The following is a 20,100-nucleotide window of genomic DNA, read 5'->3' as shown; positions in this document are numbered from 1 at the left end:
GAAAAGAGATGACTAAGAGGGGACATGATAGAGTCTATAAAATCATGATTGGTGTGGAGAAAGTAAATGAGCGAGTGTTATTTACTCTGTCTCATAAATACAAGAACTAGGGATCACCAAATGAAAATTAATAGGCAGCAGGTTTAAAACGAACAAAAGGAAGTGTTTTTTCACACAGTCAACTTCATGGAGGATAGATCCATCAATGGCTATTAGCCAGGATGGGCAGGGATGGTGTCCCTAGTCTCTGTTTGCCAGAAGCTGGGAATGAATCACTTGATGATTACTAGTTCTGTGCATTCCTTTTGGGGCACCTGGGATTGGCCACTGTCAGAAGATGGGATACTGGGCTAGACGGACCTTTGGTCTGACCCAGTATGGATATTCTTATGTTCTTAACTTTCACCCAAGGAAATCAAAGCACTTTACATATGCTAATTAAACCTTTCAACATAGCTGCCATGTAGGTAAGTTGTTGTAATCGGAACATGGAAGGGTTATGTGTTATTTATTTATATATTATTATTTATTTGTATTGTGCAAGTGCTGAGGATCCCTACTCATGGATCAGGACCCCATTGCACCAGGCGCTGTACAAACAGAGGAAAAAGGTGGTCCCTGCCCCAAAGAACTTGCATTTTAAGTAAAAAGCAGCCCAAAAGTAAGTGGGGTGCTATGGACCTGATCCCTTGGAAAGAGACTCCCATTGCCATCAGTAGGCATCCAGCCCTAGAACAACTTCTAGCCAGAGCTATCAGTGAGTCAGTGGAAGAGCCAAGAATAGAACTCAGGAAATCCAGATATGGATTCCCTTGCTCTAACTTCTAGACCACACTGCGTCCCTTTGTCCCATAGCCATCTGGCCCATTCTCAGCAGAGTCACAAAGTGTGTCTTTGTAACATGGGCATCCTGGTCATCTCCCCTCCCCCTGCTGGGTGCAGGAGAGAGCTATAGCATGTGGTTCCTCACAGCCCAGCACTCTGTGCAGCTATTTATGCCTGTGCAAAGGGGGAGGAGGGGGAGCGTTTTGTAAATTTGCCAGTGTTGTAGGTAAAGCCTACAACAGAGGAACCTTCTGTGGTGGGCTCAAATTGACGGGCTTTGCAATCAAGAATGATTCATCTTCAGAATTAGTCGTATTTCATATAGGAGTGAACTGAGTATTTTATATAAAAATATAGAGGGGAGAGAGAGAGAGACAGAGACACACACACACACACACAGCATGGGCCATGGTCCAATGGACAGAGCACTGGATTCAACATGGGTTGTGTTTCTGACTGACCTGGACAATTCTCTCCTCCTCTGTTTCCCCATTCCTCTTTTTGTCCATCTTGTCTGTTTAAGCCCTAAGCTCTTTGGGCAGGGACTGCCTTTCACTATGTGACTATACAGCTCCTAGCACAACAGAGCCCTGAACTCAGTTGCGGCCTTTCAGTGCTACTGTGATTCAAATAATAACTATACCCAGATGAAGACCTGATGTTAGTGGTTGGCATTGATTAAAGCATCTTTATTCTAGCCAAGCCGGTCACTCTGCTGTAGTTCAGGTTAATGTTTAAAAGCCAGTTTTTCTAAGTGCTCTAAACCTCCCTCTGATCATTTGGAAAGTTGCAGTACCATCAGTGGTTCAAAACTAGGGTCATTTGAGCAAGGGATTTCCAAGATGAGCCCCCCGAAAAGTCACATGATCGCAAATAAAGACTCCAGGCCTGATGCTCATTTACACTCAGAAATTGCGCTGGCAGGGTAAAGCAGCCTTAAAGCAAGTGTAAAGGGGCCTCACTGTAAATGAGGATCCAAGCCTCTTTTCAGTGATGTTGACCCATACCATGGTATAAATTAACTTGGAGGTTAATGGATTCCCAAACAGCAGGCTTGAGAATAGGACATAGACCTTTTTGTACATCTGCATGCCTTAGGCTTGGGGTGCATCGCCCTTGAAAAATGCCCCCGGTGACTCATGTAGATAAGGCAGCTGTTCGTTAATTTGGTCCACGTTAAAAAGCGGAGACGCTGTGCCGAGTGAAATGAAACCTTTCAAAAGGCCTCTGAGCCCCTTTACCAGCCTGACATCCAAGGAGCATCTCTGAGCTGGCTGACATGTTAACAGTGTGTCAGACGGAATGACTGATGTATAGAGCCATGTTGGTAGAGGGTTGATTTTTATGATCCTCCAGGGTGATAGCAGATAATGAGTTACTAAAAAAAAGGAGCCATTTATACTTTTACTGAGTACAATGACAGGTTTATGTTCATTATTTAAAAGCAAAAGGGAGTCTTATGTCAATGAAAAAAAAAAAACACCACAAGGCAGGTGCTGACAAGTCTTGTGGTTCCAGAAGGGAGTATTTATGAGCATAATGCTGATCTGCAAGAGATACTCGGGGATTATTTCAGCCTTCGGAACAGGAGGTGAACACATTACGGGGAAAAATCTAATAGGAGGCCGCAGGACCCTTTGCCATTAATATTCTGGAGCCACTTGCATCTGGGACATCTCTGCTGTCGTCATGCCTAAAGCCTTGAGGATGAAGAGCTGGGATGAGGGCTGCTGCATTCCAGCCTTAGGGATGGTTTTCTGCTGGGAGTTCAGGAGGAAAAAGCCTTTGCTCCAGAGGAAAGGTACTACCCCCTTTTTAAAAATATAGCTGACTGGCAGAGGACGCATTAGGGATTATGCTAGGGAAAGGTTCCCAGCCCAAACTCAGCTGGAGCTGCATTACGAGGCTGTTTTTCTTTTGCCAATTTAGTTTTAAGACCTCTGTTTTACTAGTGATCTCTCGTCTCCAAAGAAATGAGTCAGTGAGGTCCAGCAGGGGACTGGAAACCAAGAATCTCTGAGTTCTAGCCTGGTTCTGACATTTGACTCGATGTTAGCAGCTTGCTTAACATAGAAGGGCCCAGTTTTTAGAACTGCTGAGCCGTTGACTTCACCTGGAGTTAACTCATAGGCATCTCCATGATGTGTGACAGTGGCAGGGGGATTGAAGAGACAGATCCCCAAAGTAATCCATATAATCTGGCTCTTAATTCACAGGTACTTTCACTCTGTGTGTTTGTCAGTGGCATGGCTAATGAAGTGACATATCCTCAGCCCTCCGCATTTTTGCTATCCTATTGACATTTTTCATATTCACTTAGTCTCCCCCCAGCATTTTCTTTATTTCTCCTTCTTGGCTGTATTTCAGGCTCCTCATTTATAAAGCATTGACAATACTACTCAATCCAAGGGTTTTGTGGGGAGGATTCCTTAACATTTGTTTGGCACTTTGAAGATGTAAAGTATTAACACTCTTTGCAGGAAAGAGTTTAACACAGGTTAATTTAGTTCACTGAAGAAAATCTTCAGTGATTTCGCTTAGATTTTCTCCTGATGTATCTGCCATCAAACACTCAGGAGGAATGTTTGTAACAAAGTGTTCTCCACTGGATATTTTAAGACAAAGATAAAGTAAACTTCTGCCTAGGGTACCCCTGTCATGGTATGCACCCCCACTCTGAACCTTAGCATCCAAAAGATGGGGTACCAGCATGAATTCCTCTAAGCTTAATTACCAGCTTAGATCTTGTAGCGCTGCCACACCAGGACTTGCGTGCCTATGGTACACTCTGGTCCCCCAACCTTCCAGGGACCCCAAACCCAGACCCCTGGATCTTAAAACAAGGAGGAACTGACTATTCCCCCCCCGTTACCCCTCTTAGACTTTCCCTCCCTGGTCATCTGGAGAAGCTTCACCAACTCACTGGTGAAACAAAATCCAAATTCCTTGAATCTTAAACAAGGAAAATAAACCTTCCCACACCGTGTCCTCTCCCAGGCTTTCCCTCCCTGGGCTATGGCAGAGAGATAGAGATATTCAAGCTCCCTGAATCTAAAACAAAGGGAAATTCACCTCCCCTGCCTCCTTTCCCCCCACCACTCCCTGGTGAGTTTAGACTCAATTCCCTTGAGCCTTTACAAGGGGAAAAAAATCAATCAGGTTTTTTTAAAAGAAAAGCTTTTAATAAAAGAAAGAAAAAGTAAAAATTGTCTCTGTAAAATCAAGATGGAAAATGTTACAGGATCTTTCAGCTCATAGATACCAGGGAGAATCCTCCTCCCAGCACAAACACAAGTTGCAACAGAGATACAATCCTTCCAGCAAAATACACATTTGCAAATAAAGAAAACAACAAAAAAAGACTAAACCATCTATCTAACTGGTACTTACTAAATTGACTAGAAGATTGGAGAGTCTGTATACCTGTCTGGTCCCTCTTAGATCCCTGAGAGAACAGAGAACAAAAAAAGCAGCACAAAACAAAGACTTCCCTCCACTAAGATTTGAAAGTATCTTGTCTCCTGATTGGTCCTCTGGTCAGGTGTTAGCCAGGTTTACTGGACTTGTTAACCCTTTACTATCTGTTTATGACAACCCCAATCTCCATATCCCATGGCATATTAACATTACCAGCTGGTTGCTGTGCAGTGCTGAAGGATCTTATAAACCAGGGATTCTCAAACTGGGGGGCGGGACCCCTGAGGGAGTCACAAGGTTATTACATGGGGAGGGGGGGTTCATGAGCTCTCAGGCTCCACCCCAAACACGGCTTTGCCTCCAGCATTTATAATGGTGTTAAACAGATAAAAAAGTGTTTTAATTTATAAGGACGGGGTTGCACTCAGAGACTTGCTATGTGAAAGGGGTCACCAGTACAAAAGTTTGACAACCACTGAAACATGAATAAATGAATTGAAACCATGGTCTCAAACCCTGAACTTTGGGGAAGGTCAGAGCTGAATTTTTCTGCTTATCTGAGGGCAGGGATTTCCTTTAAGGGAGTTTCAGTAGAAGCTTGCAACAAGCAGGCAGACAGAGCATAAGCATCAAGATGACATCTCCATTGCACCCTTTGGTATATCGCCTGAAGCCTCTTGCAGTGGCTTCTGATTCTAGGCTAGATGGACCATAGTTCTGGTCTGGTCTGGCAGTTTCTAAGTTTTGATGACACAGTGGGCCAGATTCTCAGCTGATGTAAATCAGCATAGCTCCATGAAAGTCAGTGGTGTTTGAGCTGAGGATCTGGCCCTTTATTTTCATCTAGCAAGCAAACCTCTGTTCAGCTTTGAAAGAAGCTCCATACAACGACAGTATTACAAGGGACCAGGGATAAATCCCACCGCTGCCTCTGGGCCTACCTCTATCCTTTATTAACAATACCCTTCTTCTATCTAGTGGTATTTGGCCAGCGCTTGGCTGAGACTGTGGCGTATGAACAGAAATTTGGGCAGCACCTGGTCCCCCTCTTGATGGAGAAGTGTGCAGCGTTCATACGTGAGCACGGCATGAATGAGGAGGGCATCTTCCGACTGCCTGGCCAGGACAACCTGGTGAAACAGCTGAGGGACGCATTTGATGCTGGGGAAAGGCCATCTTTTGACCGGTAATGTTTATATTTCCTGATCCTATCCAGCTAAGCCCTTTGGGGTTCAGTCTGTCTATCTACTGCTTTTGTTAACTGCAGGCTTGTGGAAGTCACTGGCCTGGTTGATCGCTGTGGAGAAGTAGACAAGACCCTGCCCATTGTGCATGAAAGATCATTCCCCCACATAGAAAAGAGGGTTCAAAAAAAGATGGGGGTCAACTGAAAGTCAATGCCTGGGCTGCGAGAGCAGGGTTTGAGGGATAACTGGGCACACTGGGCAGACAACAGTGCTCATTGTTTAGGAAAAGAATCGCAGGAAGTTACCGGGGCCCCTGTGGAGAAAGGCGCTGGACTGACCGAAATCCAGGTCCCTTCTTTACCTACAGAACATGGTCAGCAAATAGCCACAGTGCAGATCTTTCCCACAAACTCTGCCTTGACAAAGTGCCCCAATCCTGCCCAGAGGAACCATGTCTAGGGTGTAGTTTAGTCCTCATGACCCATTCAGGCCTTGGCCCATCTGCTGAAACCACCAGTTACCGCTGACTGTAATGGGCGACTTGGATGATGCGGACAAATGGCCACTAATGAGGGGTTTGGCTGAGACCCACAAACTCACTCCACAAATGTCCCCAAATAGGCTGAAGATGATAGGAACTTTCAGGCATGCTCATCTTTCCTTTTAAATGTGGAAGGGCAGGTTATCGAAGGATTCCAAGGAAGTGTTACCTATCAGCAATCACACTTTGCTTTCAAAAGGAGACCATCATGTAATGCTTGATCAAATTTTGGTTGTAGAGCTTTTTGTGGCAGGGGCTGGATGGTGTGTAGTGGCCTCTGATATGCAGGAAGTCAGACTAGATAGGATGGTCCCTTCTGGTGTTAATCTCTATGATTGTAGTTTTTCAAATTGGGATTAATCAAATTGGGTAAATGCAGAGCTGAGGAATGGAATGTTTATGAGGAGGAGCCATTTTAACCATTCATTCTCCCACCTGCCAAGACACAGATAGGAAAGAAATCCTCAAAGTGAGGGATACAGGGAAGCTGCCAGTGCTGGGAGTTGAACATGATATGCTATCAACTTCTTCAGCATTAATGCCATTTTCTCTCATCTGCCTTTGCAGTCAGCCATTAAAGGGATACGCTTGGGTGAGGTGGAAGTGAACTGGGGATTGTCAGGCTCAGTGGAGAAGATTGGTGTTGGTCCTGCTTTGAGCAGGGGGTTGGACTAGATAACTTCCTGAGGTCTCTTCCAACCCTGATATTCTATGATTTTGGGTGGGTCTTCTTTCATTCATTCTAAATCTTTAAGGATCCTATTCCTTTCTTCCCCACCCCCGTTGCTTTTCCCACTGATTCTTTCCTACTTACAAGTATATCCCACTCTGGCTTTCCCTTTTCTATTGCATTGAACATAGGCTGCTAGTCCTCACTTTCAAGGCCCTTCAGAGTCAGCCCTTTCCCTTTGTAGCATCTTTTGTTCATGGTTGACCTGTCAGCCCTTGCCTCTGATCTGCCCAGAATGTTACCGTCCATTGGCAACTTGTTAAATTTTCTAACAAGCACCATGGTGCTTTCTCTGATGCTGCCCCACATGCCTGGGAGTTACTCCCTGTACACATCCATTTAACTACCTCATTATCTGCCTTCAAATCCCTTCTTAAAACTCTCCTTTGCCCTGGATGCCTATAAAAAAAAAAACTTAACAGCTAGGCTGTTGATGTGCAGAGACCACTGCCTGCCATGCTGATCTATATTGTCTCACTGTTTCCTTGTATTCCCCCATCTGTTGTCTCTTGTCTTATATTCAGACTGTCAACTCCTGGAGGCACAGACTGTCCTTTCATTTTGTGTGGGTACAGTACCTAGGACAACGTGGTCCTGGTCTATAACAAAGGGTCTGAGGCATTACACTACAGCAATCCAGATAATAATAATGAATGACAAGGTGTAACATTTGGTCCTGGCTCAGTATGAGGGGCTAGACTAAATCACCTCTTGAGGTCCCTTCCAGTCCTAGGATTTATTTTTTTTCCAAAATGGGGTAAATCCTTTTCATACCACTCTATATCCCTCCCCCCTAGCTTCCAAACCATGCTGTTTCCTAACACAAGGCTAACACAAAGTTCAGATTCAGGACATTCTGCCAACTAATGCAATCACCAATAAAGGGCTTCATTCTATACCTCAGCTCCCCTCCCTCCACGTATGTGCTATTGTAGAAGTTCTTGTAATAGCATAAACTGCTACCTTCCCTCCCGGCACTCTATAATACAGGTTTTGCAAAAAGAAAGGAGGGGAGTAAGGTTTCTGGGCTTCTCTTTATAAAGTTTCCTGATTTGACTCATTAGTTCCTAATTGAATCCCTTCCCCTCAGTGAGCTGTCCTCTCTCGTTATCTCTAACCCTTCTCACCTGCTTGGAGATGGGGTTTAAACCCTTTGTGATTGCTTTTGATGAAGGATTGGGGTGCTCGGTGCCATATAAATAAGGGCCTGATTCTCCAGGCCCTGAGCCTGGTGCAGTTATCTATGGCAGTGCAAAATGCTGTTGATTCAGAACATGTGCCACAGGTGTTAGCACTCCCATGAAGTGCAGGGTACTGGAAGATCAGCCTGGCTCAGGGATTCTGGTCTTGGTCAGCAACCAGCCCACTCACAATACTGGAAATAAGGAGGTGCAGGGCATAGATGAACCTGTCTCCACCACAGTCATGCTAGTGCCATTTGATCTACTGGCACCGGCCAGACCCGGGGTTATTTACCTGACCTCTGCAGCATTGGCACCTCCTTTGAGTCCTGCTCACATCAATGGCAACATTCCCACTAGGAGCAAGGTATAGGCCAATCCTTTCAAAACTGACTGCTGATTTTGGGGAAGCTCAGCTTTGAGACCCCTTGAACCTGATTTTGAAGGGGCTGCTCCTGATGACATCAAACAGCGTTGCAAGGGCTTAGGCCTTCTGAAAATCTAGCATGAGGTATCTTAAACTGAGCACCTGAAAAGAGAGCAGTGCCCCCAAATTAGAGACTATGGAAAGTTTTGATTAATTTCTTCCAGGTGCAGTACTGGGAAGTAAACCACTGTTTTGAGCATCTTAGCTCAACACATTAACCACAAGACCACCCTTCCTTTTTGTTATTGTTCCTTATATAGAAAGGAAAGTTCACATAAAGGCAGTTAGGTGAACCACATCCCTTACACTTAGAATAATCCCTGTGCCAAGCTGATCTCTGAAAGTTGCTGTGCCTGTTGTGTTTGAAACCTGTTTGAAGCTTATTGGAGCTGAACAGCTCTGGCTTTCTGCGATTCTGAATCACAACCTGGCACGTCCATGGCAAATCCTCTTGTTACAACCTGTGCTGGGTTCGCAGGAAGGTAAAGCCTTTTTGCTTTGCAATGGGACACAGAAGAAAAACTTGGATTAGCTGTTGTTTTCTCAGTGCCCTGTAATGTTGGTTTTGTATCACAGGATTTGGGACCAACAGTGTGTGAGTTCCTAGGAATCACTGGATGGCAATAATACTTTGCACTTAAATTAAGAATCTTTAAGCTCTTTACAAACATCAGGAATGATTTGGCTCTCACTGAACCAATGGGAAAATGCCGATTGACTTGAGTGGCACAGGTCTTGGGCTTGTCTACACACAGAAGTCATACTGCTTTAGCTATACTGGTGTAATTAGAATGGTATAACCTGCACAGTATGGACTAAGTTATATCTGTATAAAGGTGCTTATACCAGGATAACTACTCCTGTATAGGCAAGGGAATTAGCAATACTGGCAGAAGGCACCTTTGTACTAGTGTAACTGAATCCACCCTAGGGATTTCACCAGTATAACATTAATGGTTAAAAAAAGCAACAACATACACTACTAGTTCTATAGTACAAAATCTGTGTCTAGACCAACTCACAGCAGTCCTGAGAAGAGCCCCAGTCCTGCAAATACTTATGTAGATGCTTAACTTTTAAGCTGTGAGCCATTCACTGACTCATAGTAAAGCAGAGGGCCATGCTAGTTAAAAAATATCACACCCCTGACCAACAGAGTTATGCCAGCAATAGCCCTAGTGTAGCCACAGTTACACCAGCAAAAAAGCCCTTTTGCTTATTTTCTTTGGGGAACTGGTATAAGCTCAAAAGCACACTTTAGCTGGCATAAGCTGTGTTTGCACTCGGAGGGTTTGCTGGTACAAGGCCTAAGTGTTGGCAGGATCAGGGAGGTACAGAGGCAAGATACAGAGTGGTTAAGCATGTCTCAGGGTCCAGATCAACAGACTCAGGCTCGTGGGGCTAACTCAAAACCAGCCATAGTAGACTTTGTGGCTTGAGCTGGCACTCAGGCTCTGAAGGCTTGAAGCCGCCCACCCTGCTCTCTAGGCTTAAGAGCCTGACCATGTACTCAGTTATTTTTAACACCATAGTGAAAGCCCAAGTGTGGTGCCCCAGGCTCTGAGATGCATGGCTGGGGGCTGCTGCTTGCTGAGTAGACACACCCACAGTAAGTCATGGCAGTGCCAGGAATGGAATCTACTTTAAACCCCTGGTCTAGATGTTATTTGAGCAGGATGACCTTCATCACTAGTAGATTTGAAAAGAACATCCAGAAAGCTCAGTATAAAGCATATTGTCAGCCTGGGTGCAATAGCACACATGCATATTCAGTGCCATGTTTATAGGACTGTGCTGTCTGCAGCAATAGGAAAGAAATCCCTCGGCCTGTATGTGGGTCAGGATTCAAGAGAAAACAGGTGTTACCATTTCTCAGTTTCGATCTAGACTCTGCAAATGTGCGTTGTCAAAATCTCAGGTCTTGGCGGTGAGTAGATGTCACAGTAAGGCCACCTAGATCACTGATCAAAGCAAAAGGACTAGATTCTTCATACACCACTTTCCTCTGTTTTTAGCAGAGCTGTGCTCCCCTCTGCCTCCTCTTACTTTAATCCCTGGGACGGATTGGGGAAGACCAGTCACTGCTCTTTTGATATGTCAACGACAGCAACAATTTGATAACTTCAATCTCCTTTCCAAGTCCCCATCTCCCTCTCTCTCTCTCTCTATATATTTTGTATGGTCATCTTTGCCAGCACAGCACTGTGGCATGGTGCTTGTTAGCGAAGTGTTGATGCCGAGCAGGCAGATGAAGCTCATGATATTTTGTTTTGGTAGAGTCTACAAAAAAGGTGGCTTTTACAGCATTTCTTAGTGAGTGAGTGGTAGGCTTTATAGAAAAAATGCAACAACCTAAAAAATAAATGACCTGGTAGATTCCTGCTAGCAGATTATAACAGTTTAACAACTTCAAGGTAGGTCAAAACAGAGACCTATCTTGACAGTGTTCTTTTTGACAGAATATAAACTATATGGTACGCAAAGCTGCAAACATCTGTCCTAGCAGAACATGTTCAGTAATTTCCGTTAACCTTAAAAACCCAGACAAGCTTTGCCAACTCTGAATGGAAGAGGCCTGCCAGATATGTGAGTGCTAGATAATATTTGCCTGTTAAGTAAATGCATAAAAACACCCATGATTCAAATGTAGGCTAGGAAAACACTACCCTGATTATGACTGCTGGGAAACCACCAACACTATTGTAGAGCAGAAAGATCTGCCAATCATTCACTTTTCTTCCACTGTCTCCTTTAGTCCAGTCTCAAAGCAATGGGTGCTGCCTGAGGTTCTCTGCCTGGTGTCTCCCACTGGTGGCCTGCTCCTACAATTGTGATTTGTCCCCACTCTTTAGTTGTCCTCTGTTCCTTTGTGGCCTCTCTCCTCTCCTGAGGGGGGGTTATTGTTGCTCAAAATAGGCACCTTTCCTGAATGCTCAATTCACACAACCAACATGAGTAAAACAGATATATGGTTCCCTAGCCAACAGCGTCTGAATCTCACTTGAGTGGATCCTTTTATTCCAATCTCACCATTTGTTCTACAGCTATACAGATGTACATACGGTGGCCTCTTTGTTCAAACTCTACCTGAGGGAACTCCCAGAGCCGGTTGTACCGTGGTTGCAGTATGAGGACTTCCTCCTGTGTGGAATGCTTCTGAATGCTGATGAAATGAAGGTACCAATGACCATGCATTTATTCCATCCCCCCTTAAAAAACACTTGTTGGAAATGGAAGTGCTTTATGAATCAAAAGCATCTACAATTCAGTGCTTAAATACAATGGAGTTGGATGTGCTATATAGATTAGCTAAAGGGATAGGTATGGAACTAGATAGAAAAGAAGGGACACAGTTTGGGGCAGGGACTGTCTGCTACTCTGTGCAGCACCTAGCATAATGGGGCCATATTTTTGGTTGGCCCTTAGAGCATTACTATAGTAAATATAATTAATAACTACCCCTCTGGTGTAATTCTACCAAGTTTGGGGTTCACTGACTGTCATGGAGTTACACGAGGGACAAATTTGGTGCTTTACAGTCTCAAAAAAGTAGCTGAGAAGATACACTAGCATCCTGGCCAGTATTGGTGCCCTAGGGAAAGAGACGATTTGCTTTCTTCCCTTCACCCCTTGACTCAGCCACCCTGCAGGCCCCACCTTGTTGTCACTTCCAGCAGAAGAGTGTCTGTGGGTATGCTCAGTTGCACGCTAGAGGGAGTTGTATGTGACTAACTGGGTTTTAAATCCAGAATGTCTTCCTGTCTGAACTGCCATTAAAATAAGTAAACTTAGCTCCCCAATCTGGCAGCATGGGCTTACCTATCTTAAGGTTTAGCTGTCAGGGTGTGTGAATCCTGAAAGCTGCCCCGTCTCTCATATTTCCTGTTTTAGCTGAGTCGCTGCAGTAAATGAAAAGTGTAAGCAATTATCAGAGAAAGGAAATGCAACATCCTGCATGCCTCATATCACTCTGAGTCTAGAGGATGGTCCGCAGGAGAGCTGTTGGGGTGAGCAAGAAAGGAGATGGGGCAAATGAAGGGGTTGAGAGAAGCAAAGGACTGATGGGAACAATGGTTTGGGGAAATATGAGTGAGTGGGGTCAGAATTTCCTTAGCAGCTGGCCCTGCGACAAGAAGCTTATTCCAGGAACAGAGCAGAAGGACTGTGGGTGACATGTCCAACAGATGACTTCAGCTTTGCTTTCTCATATCCAACCAACCAGCCATTGTGTGTCGCTACCTGTGGGGGTCTGAGGGGAGTTCTGTATATGTAGAAGCTGAGAACCTGTGGGTTTCTTTTAACATTCCAGTCACTCAGATAGAAACACAGAAATTGCCATTCTGGATCAGACTAATCAGTATTGTCCATCACACTAACGGGACTATGATAATGTGTGTGGATTCAGTTCCAAAGGTGAGCAAGCACTGAGAGGAGATACCACACCTGGATGTCATTGGAGAGACTGGGAAAATTCACAGATGGTTTGGAAATCAGATAAGTTTATGAGCCTTTATAAAGCAATTTTAAAATTGTGTTTAGGGTCATCAGGAGCTAGTGAAGCAGCTGTCTCTGCTTCCTCGAGTCAATTACAACCTCCTCAGTTATATCTGCAGGTATGTACTCTTTCATAATGTACAGACAGCCCAACTTCCATCATGGTGCGTGAGAAGTTAGGCCCAGATCTGTGGATCTTGGCCTTAGTCTCTAAAGGTGAAAGTGACATTTGTGCAGAGAGCAAACACTAGACTGCCTTAGGCTCCACTCAGGTGCCCTTTAAAACTTCAGGTGACTAACCTCTTTTGTGAGCCCCCTGCACAAGGTTGAATTTCTCTGTAACTGAACAGATGAGCTGAAGAGATTTGAACAAAATTGTCTACCAGTAAATCCCAAACCATGTAAAACTCACCTGCTTTAGGTTTTTTCTTTTCTTTTTTCTTTTCTTTTTTTCTTTCACAGACTTGAAATTCAACTCAGGGGCAAAAAGATGGGCTCTCACCAACCTCCTGGATCCACATGCCCCAGGACACTGGGAGAGTCTGAAATCTGAACATGAATTTGAATCAAAACATTGCAAAGGCCTGAACCAAAATCTCAGATCTGGACACTCCCAAACTTTGGGTGGTTTCTTACCTGGGTCTGGATTTTCTGGCTTGAGCAGAAATTCACAAACCTTTTTGTGCTTTGAGTAAGCATGAGCCAGTTTATGGATTCTCATAAAAAACTACCTGATACATGGTTTCAATTAGTTTTAATGAGAAACCTGTTAAAAATTCAGGGGTTGTCACAAATTTTGCTTGGCCCAAAACTGAGAGGGAAACTATGTGAGTTAAATATAGCCCTGGTGAATGAAGACATAACTTTATGCTGGTAATTTGTGGGTGAAATTCTCTGGGCACTGTTACAGAGGAAGTCAGAATAGATGATCCACAGACAGGTGATCGAAATGCCCCCTTCTCACTTTAAAACCTATGAATTCACTGACTGCGGTGAGCTCAATTTGGCCTTGTATGTACACTCCCATGTGTAGCACATTGAATCCAGAAGAATCAGCATCAAGGACAATATTTAGCTGAACTCTTGCATAGTGAAACTGCTGAGTTTCGCCCCACCCCAGCCTGCTTGCTGTCTCATTTTTTTTTTGGCAACATCATTAAGGATCAAACCAATCTTTGTTTCTTTTTTGTGGGACACAACTCTTTTACCACTTGACAGATTTGGCTTCTGTAGAGATGCCTAAAAGACAAAGCCTCAGTGTGCTCTGAAATAACAAGGGGCCTGTATCTATGTTTCTGTCCCTGGGGGCCTGGAGCAAGTGCTGGGTGGATCATTAGGATTTTATAACACCTTAAGCAGATTTATCTTCAGACTGTTTGTTTTCCAACGTGGAATTTTTCCCCTTGGATTCCGGCAGGTTCCTACATGAAATACAGCTGAACTCCAGCGTCAACAAGATGAGTGTGGATAACCTGGCAACAGTGATTGGAGTGAATCTCATCAGGCCAAAGATAGAGGACCCTTCAGTTATTATGAGAGGTACAATGGAATCCTGTAACACCATTAACTTAGGCAGCCCTTGCAGTATTCAAGTGATCACTGTATCCAAAGGATTAAAACAATGAACTTCCTAAATCAGATGCAGTATAGAAGCCAAAACACCATCTTGCCTGGATAGAAAACATTCTGCCTGGTATCTCAGCACAACGGTAGATCAATCAGGCAACAAATGGCCCTACAATAATAACACCTAGCCCTTGTATTGTGCATTCCATCCATACAAGGGTGGATAAGCAATGTTCTGGGCCTCAGAAAGGTGTGGAATTCTTTCGTACCTTTGCAACCACACAGGGAACTCTGGAAAATAGTCATTTAAGATGATCCAGACATTTCGACCTCTCCACTGAACTTTGTGGCCATGGGGAGAAATGCACCAGAACTCACAGAGAAATGCTTCGGGTGTATAAGATTTGCTCACTCCATAGAGCTAAGAAACGGTGACCACTGAAAGTGAAGCTTAAGTCTCACGCTTTCTACAGGGAAGAATTTCACACAAAACCCAAATTCCATTCTCTTTTTAATAATGTGCAGTGAATGCTAGGGAGGAAAGGATTTAGAGTTGAGTCACTGATTTAAAATAATAGTATGAATGAGTTCTCCCTAGGTGCTGTAAAATGTATCTCTTTTCTATTGCAGGCACCCCCCAAATCCAGAGAGTGATGACTGTGATGATAAGTGACCATGCCAAGCTCTTCCCTGTGTCAAAAGATGAGCCCCCTTCTCCACCTGCCCAAAGGAACGATTCCAAGAAGATCCAAGTGCCGCGCAGTTCCGTGGGCTGGGATGCTGCAGAAGATCCACCAGCATCCAAGGCAAACACTGTAACCCATGGCCAAATGGTAAGACTCGAGCCTGTGAGATAATAATAATTCCCAGCTCTTTTAGAGCACATTTAAACCATGAAAGCAATGAGGAGTCCGGTGGCACCTTAAAGACTAACAGATTTATTTGGGCATAAGCTTTCGTGGGTAAAAAACCCACTTCTTCAACCATGGGATCTCAAAATGCTTCACAGAGGAGGTCAGTATTATTATCGCCATTGCATGGTTGTGGAAATTGGGGCACAGAGAGGTGAAGTGACCTGCCAGTGGTCACCCAGTAGGACAGTGGCAGAACCATGAAAAGATCCAGGTTTCTGAGGCACAGTCCAGTGTTCTCTCCACTAGGCAATACTGCCTCTATGGATGGGAAAGATTTTCTTAGTGCTGGTCAAAAAAAAGGAGGGAGGAAAGAAAAAAATCAAGAAATTTTTTGCATTTTTCCCATTTTGATGACAAATATTCTATACGTTTCAAAAATTCAAAATATTTTACCAGTATAGAGCTGTGTGTTTTAAAAAAAGGGGGTAGGGGAAGAGTTATTCTTGATTTTTTTTCAGGTTTTCTTTGTAATCAAAATATGAATTTTTGACAACTTAAAAAAGTTCAAGCAACTCAAGTGTCCTACCAGGATTATTTCATGAAACATATGTGTTGTTAATAACGCAAGTGAGGATATTTTTTCTACATGTGATATTTTGATTACTCTTTATATTAAGATACAAATGATAACTAGTTAATAATGGTAAGTAAATGATTAGTGGACATTTTAATAAATGGTTAATCTGTTGCTACAGTTTGTTATAGGATCAAATAGGTTAAGAGTTTACTAATAACCATCTATAATCCCATCATCCTGATATGCTTACAGCAAATACTACTCATCCCTGCAATATGACTATAACTACACTTGGTTGGAAAATGGGTTTCTTTTAGATGAAAAATTTAGACTTCTCACTGAAAAACTGAAAACCAAATGTTTTCAGCAAAAATAAAAAGTTAAATTTTCAGATGAAAATGTTTTGGTTTTTGGCTGAAAAACTAAAAAAAAAAGTTTTCTTTTTTTGTCAATAAGTCAGAATTGTCCCTTGGAAGCAGATACTTTCCACAGAAATTTTAATTCAGTGGAAAATCCATTTTTCCAGAGAAAATCCTTTGATGGAAATTTTTTTTACCAGCCCTCCTCACAATGTCCACTCATCATTTCTTAACGAGTTATAAATTAACTTGAATATAAAGTGTGGCTTTATTTTTGTCACCACACTATGCATCTGTACGGTGTGTGAATGAAAATGAAATTACTCTCTAATGTTCTTGGCTATGTTTTCAGAGAGATGACCTAGATACCAGCAGTCCCACTTCCTCTGAAGCTGCGGTCAGGCTGGGCGCATCCCTCGAAGATAATGATGTAAACCAATCCAAAGATATGTTGGAAATGTGGAAAATACAGTCCAGGAAAAGAACTCAGACCCTTCCTAACAGGAAATCCTTCCTAACTGCTTCCTCTCAGGGGGAGAAAGCCAGCAGCGATAAAAATGACATATTCAGCAATGACTTTTGGACATCTTCAGGAAGTCAGTTCTCTCCGACTTCCCCGAAGGAACACAAAAGAACATTGTCTCAGGATCTTTTTAAGCTGCTCGACCTTCACCGGACTTCAACCTACGACAATGTCCCTACTTGCCAGGCAGAGAGTGGGGAGAGCACTTGCACTAGCCCTCTCAGCCCAGCAAGCAGCAGCTCCAAGAAAGATTTGTTAGAAAACCAAAGCCCTAGCCTTGTGCCAAAGGAGCTATTGGGTCCAAACATCGGTGCTGAGAACTGTGGCTCTGGTCAGGAGAACCAGGAGTCCCTTCGAAAGGTGATCCTGGGGCTGAAAAAAGAAATGGAAATGCAGAAAAAGGACTATGAAGAGCAAATAAAAAGGTAAATGATGGTTTGCAGTGTTGTTGTCGACATGTTGGTCCCAGGATAGTAAAATGACAAGTTGGGTGGGGTAATAGCTTTTATTATGATTTTTGGAAGTTGGTCCAATAAAAAATATGACCTCACCCACCTCTCCTCTCTAAGGTAAATAATTTTCAGTGCTGCATTCAGGAGAGTATGAAAACCTCAACTCATACTCTTATAGTATTATATTATAAAGGGTTAATTACTAGTATTACTATAGCATCATATAGTAGTAACTACTGATTTTATTGTAATATATGATAGTATTAATGTTATAGGATTAATTTCTGGTATTACTATAGTATTCTGTAATTTCTAAGGTTACTATAATATACTATTATAGTATCGATATTATATATGAGTAATTACTAGTATTACTATAGTATAATGAAGTAGTGATTACTTACATTACAACAGTATCATATCGTTCAATTAACACTGCTAATTACTAGTGTTACTGCACTATCATATAGCTGTAATTGCTAATGTTTCTTTAGTATCATATTATTACCATATTAATATTAGGCAATATTAATGACTATAGACTTGGCCATTATAGAGCTAGAGGCCAGCCATGAAACTTGGATTTGGATCCAAATTTCTACAGATTTAAGGGAGGCTTATCTGAAATTTTGGTTTGGACTAAAGCTAGGAGAGAATCCGTTTCCCATTTCACAAAAAAATTATGAGATTTTTGGAAATGTTTCTTGTCTCAAATTGAGAGCCGAAATTGGGATGAAAGTCAAAACTGTGAAAATTTTCATGAACCAATAATCTGATTTTTTTTTTTTTTTTTTTAGATCAGGCCAATCAAAATGAGGTTTTTTTTTGATAATTTCAAAAGGTTTTGTTTTAATTTTGACCGAAATGGGATGTGTCAACACCTTCTAAACTTTGCTTCAAAAATGTTTTGAGTCAAGAAATTGTTGAAACTTGCCTTTTCCCATGAAAAGTTTCAGTTTTTGCCGAACTGGCATTTTCCAGCAAAAAAAGTTTAATTGAAAAATACCAGACCAGCTCCAGTTGGGTCCCATCTATAGGGCCCCAGTGCCGCAGGCCCCTTTGTGAGCTTGCAAGAGCAGAGAAGGGTGCATGCATCTTTGCCCCTCTCATCCTTTTTGTCCCCTTTGTAAGGACCAGACATAACTGCATCCCTTTCTAGTGACTCATAGACACCCTGAACTCACAGCTCCATTCATCCCTGCCGCTGCCAGTGAAGGGGAGCACATGCTAGGCCAATGGTTCTCACTCTGTGATCTGCAGATACCACTATGTCTAAAGGGTCCGCAAAAGACTTAGACTGAAAACTGACTGAACAAATGTCAGCTATATATAGACAACAGATTTCCAAAGGGGTCCACACCTCCACTCAAAATTTCCAAAGGAGCCCACAAATGAAAAAAGGTCAAAAACCACTATGGTAGATCCTTCTGTAGTGCGTCAAAGCTCCTTCTAGGTCACTGGAGCTATGTCCCACCTCCAGTACAGGTCTGTAGCCAATAGACACAATTTGGTTCATAATTATCCCCAGAGCTTTTTAGTTGCTATGGATTCATTGGGCATGACAAAGTGTTATGGGATTGGGTAACGAGGCTGTGCATCATTCAGGGTAGCACTGCCGAGTATTGTATTGCTGAATGACATGGAGCTATGAGCTACCAGGAGCCACATGATGACCTTCCAGGGCTGTCCCCTGTCCTTCCCATTGCAGCCTCCAGAAGGAGAACTACGAAGTCTGGGCCAAAGTGGTGCGACTGAATGAAGAGATTGAGAAAGAGAAGAAGAAGTTTGCGGTGCTGGAATTGAAGCTTCAGAATGTGGAGCGCTCACGGGAAGACGTTGAGAAGAGGAACAAGGTGCTGGAGCAGGAGATCCAGGACTTCGTCAAATCCATGAGTAATCCCAGGGACAAAGGAAAATAAAAAAATGGGCTTGGATGTGCACATACGTGGAGTACAGCTGCATGGTGGATTATCCTCCCCCTTCAGATAGGAATTACCAGACTGGATTGAACCAGGGGTCTCTCTTGTCCAGAATTCTGTTGCTGTGAATGGGTAGCACCAGCTGCTTCAGAGGATGGTGTAAGGAGCCCTACAGGTTAATCTTCCTCTAGGGAAAGTTCCTTCCTGACCTCTAGTAGTGAGAGGTTGGTTTATGCCTTGAGGTAGGAGGGTTTATATCTTTTTCAAAACTCTCTTTTGCTTTTTTAATCCTACTCTGTCCATGTTATCCATGTACGTGGCATGAATGATACCATGTGGCAGGGAGTTCCACGTGCTGATTGTACAGGATGCCCATTCACAGTGGCCCTGAAGGAATCTCTCTGTCACACACCAGTTCCCTGGCCTGAAGGGTGATAACACTCGTCCTGGGAGAAAGGATTGATGGTTTTTAAGTTTCTCAGAGGGGAAAAAAATAACCTTGAAAAACTGGACCCAGGAACTTACAAGAGCCTGTGTCCTTATCATTGTATAGGTGACTGCTTTGAGTTAGATTGGACATTGTACTGCACTCTACGGTTAAACCCCTTTTCTCCATCCTCTGCTCCGAGGCTGAGTGAAATTACAGTTTTCAGAATGAAGTCTACATTTTAGTATTGCTGTCAGAAAGATGGATAAAACCAACCAAATCACCTTATGCACCCCTCCTCCTCAGAAGTCCAGTGCAGAATTGTTCCCCAGAGTATATTTTACCTGTCACACTTTATATTAAGGTTCCATTTATTAATAGTTTATAACAGGTTAATAAATCATAACTGTTTTAATAAATGGTTAGTCAATCATTTTAGGTTGCTGTGGACTCCAATAGGCCAATAGATTGCTTATAAACATAACATGCTAATAATGTGCTTATTACCATCTATAACACATGTAACCTGCTTATCATGTCATTTATTAACTCTTCACAAACCATTTATAACTCACAGAATCAAAGAAACTGAGGACTGGAAGAGATCTTGATATGATCTTA

At 43.0% G+C, this 20,100-nt stretch overlaps 1 protein-coding gene across 1 annotated transcript in view; it reads left to right on the top strand.

Annotated features, from left to right (window-relative positions):
- ARHGAP25 (Rho GTPase activating protein 25) overlaps positions 1-19,898 on the top strand; it is a 46,274-nt gene extending 26,376 nt beyond the window's left edge. Inside the window, exons 5-11 of the mRNA XM_032786670.2 lie at positions 5,221-5,428; positions 11,353-11,485; positions 12,848-12,921; positions 14,220-14,341; positions 14,999-15,201; positions 16,511-17,106; positions 18,842-19,898. Coding sequence (XP_032642561.1) covers positions 5,221-5,428; positions 11,353-11,485; positions 12,848-12,921; positions 14,220-14,341; positions 14,999-15,201; positions 16,511-17,106; positions 18,842-19,052 — 1,547 coding nt within the window. The 3' untranslated portion in view covers positions 19,053-19,898. The remainder of the gene's footprint in view (positions 1-5,220; positions 5,429-11,352; positions 11,486-12,847; positions 12,922-14,219; positions 14,342-14,998; positions 15,202-16,510; positions 17,107-18,841) is intronic.
- The last annotated feature ends 202 nt before the right edge of the window (positions 19,899-20,100 follow it).

The sequence above is a fragment of the Chelonoidis abingdonii genome, chromosome 2 (genome assembly GCF_003597395.2).
Source record: "Chelonoidis abingdonii isolate Lonesome George chromosome 2, CheloAbing_2.0, whole genome shotgun sequence".
Classification (NCBI taxonomy): Eukaryota; Metazoa; Chordata; order Testudines; family Testudinidae; genus Chelonoidis; species Chelonoidis abingdonii.
This window is presented reverse-complemented; position numbering and strand designations above follow the sequence as displayed.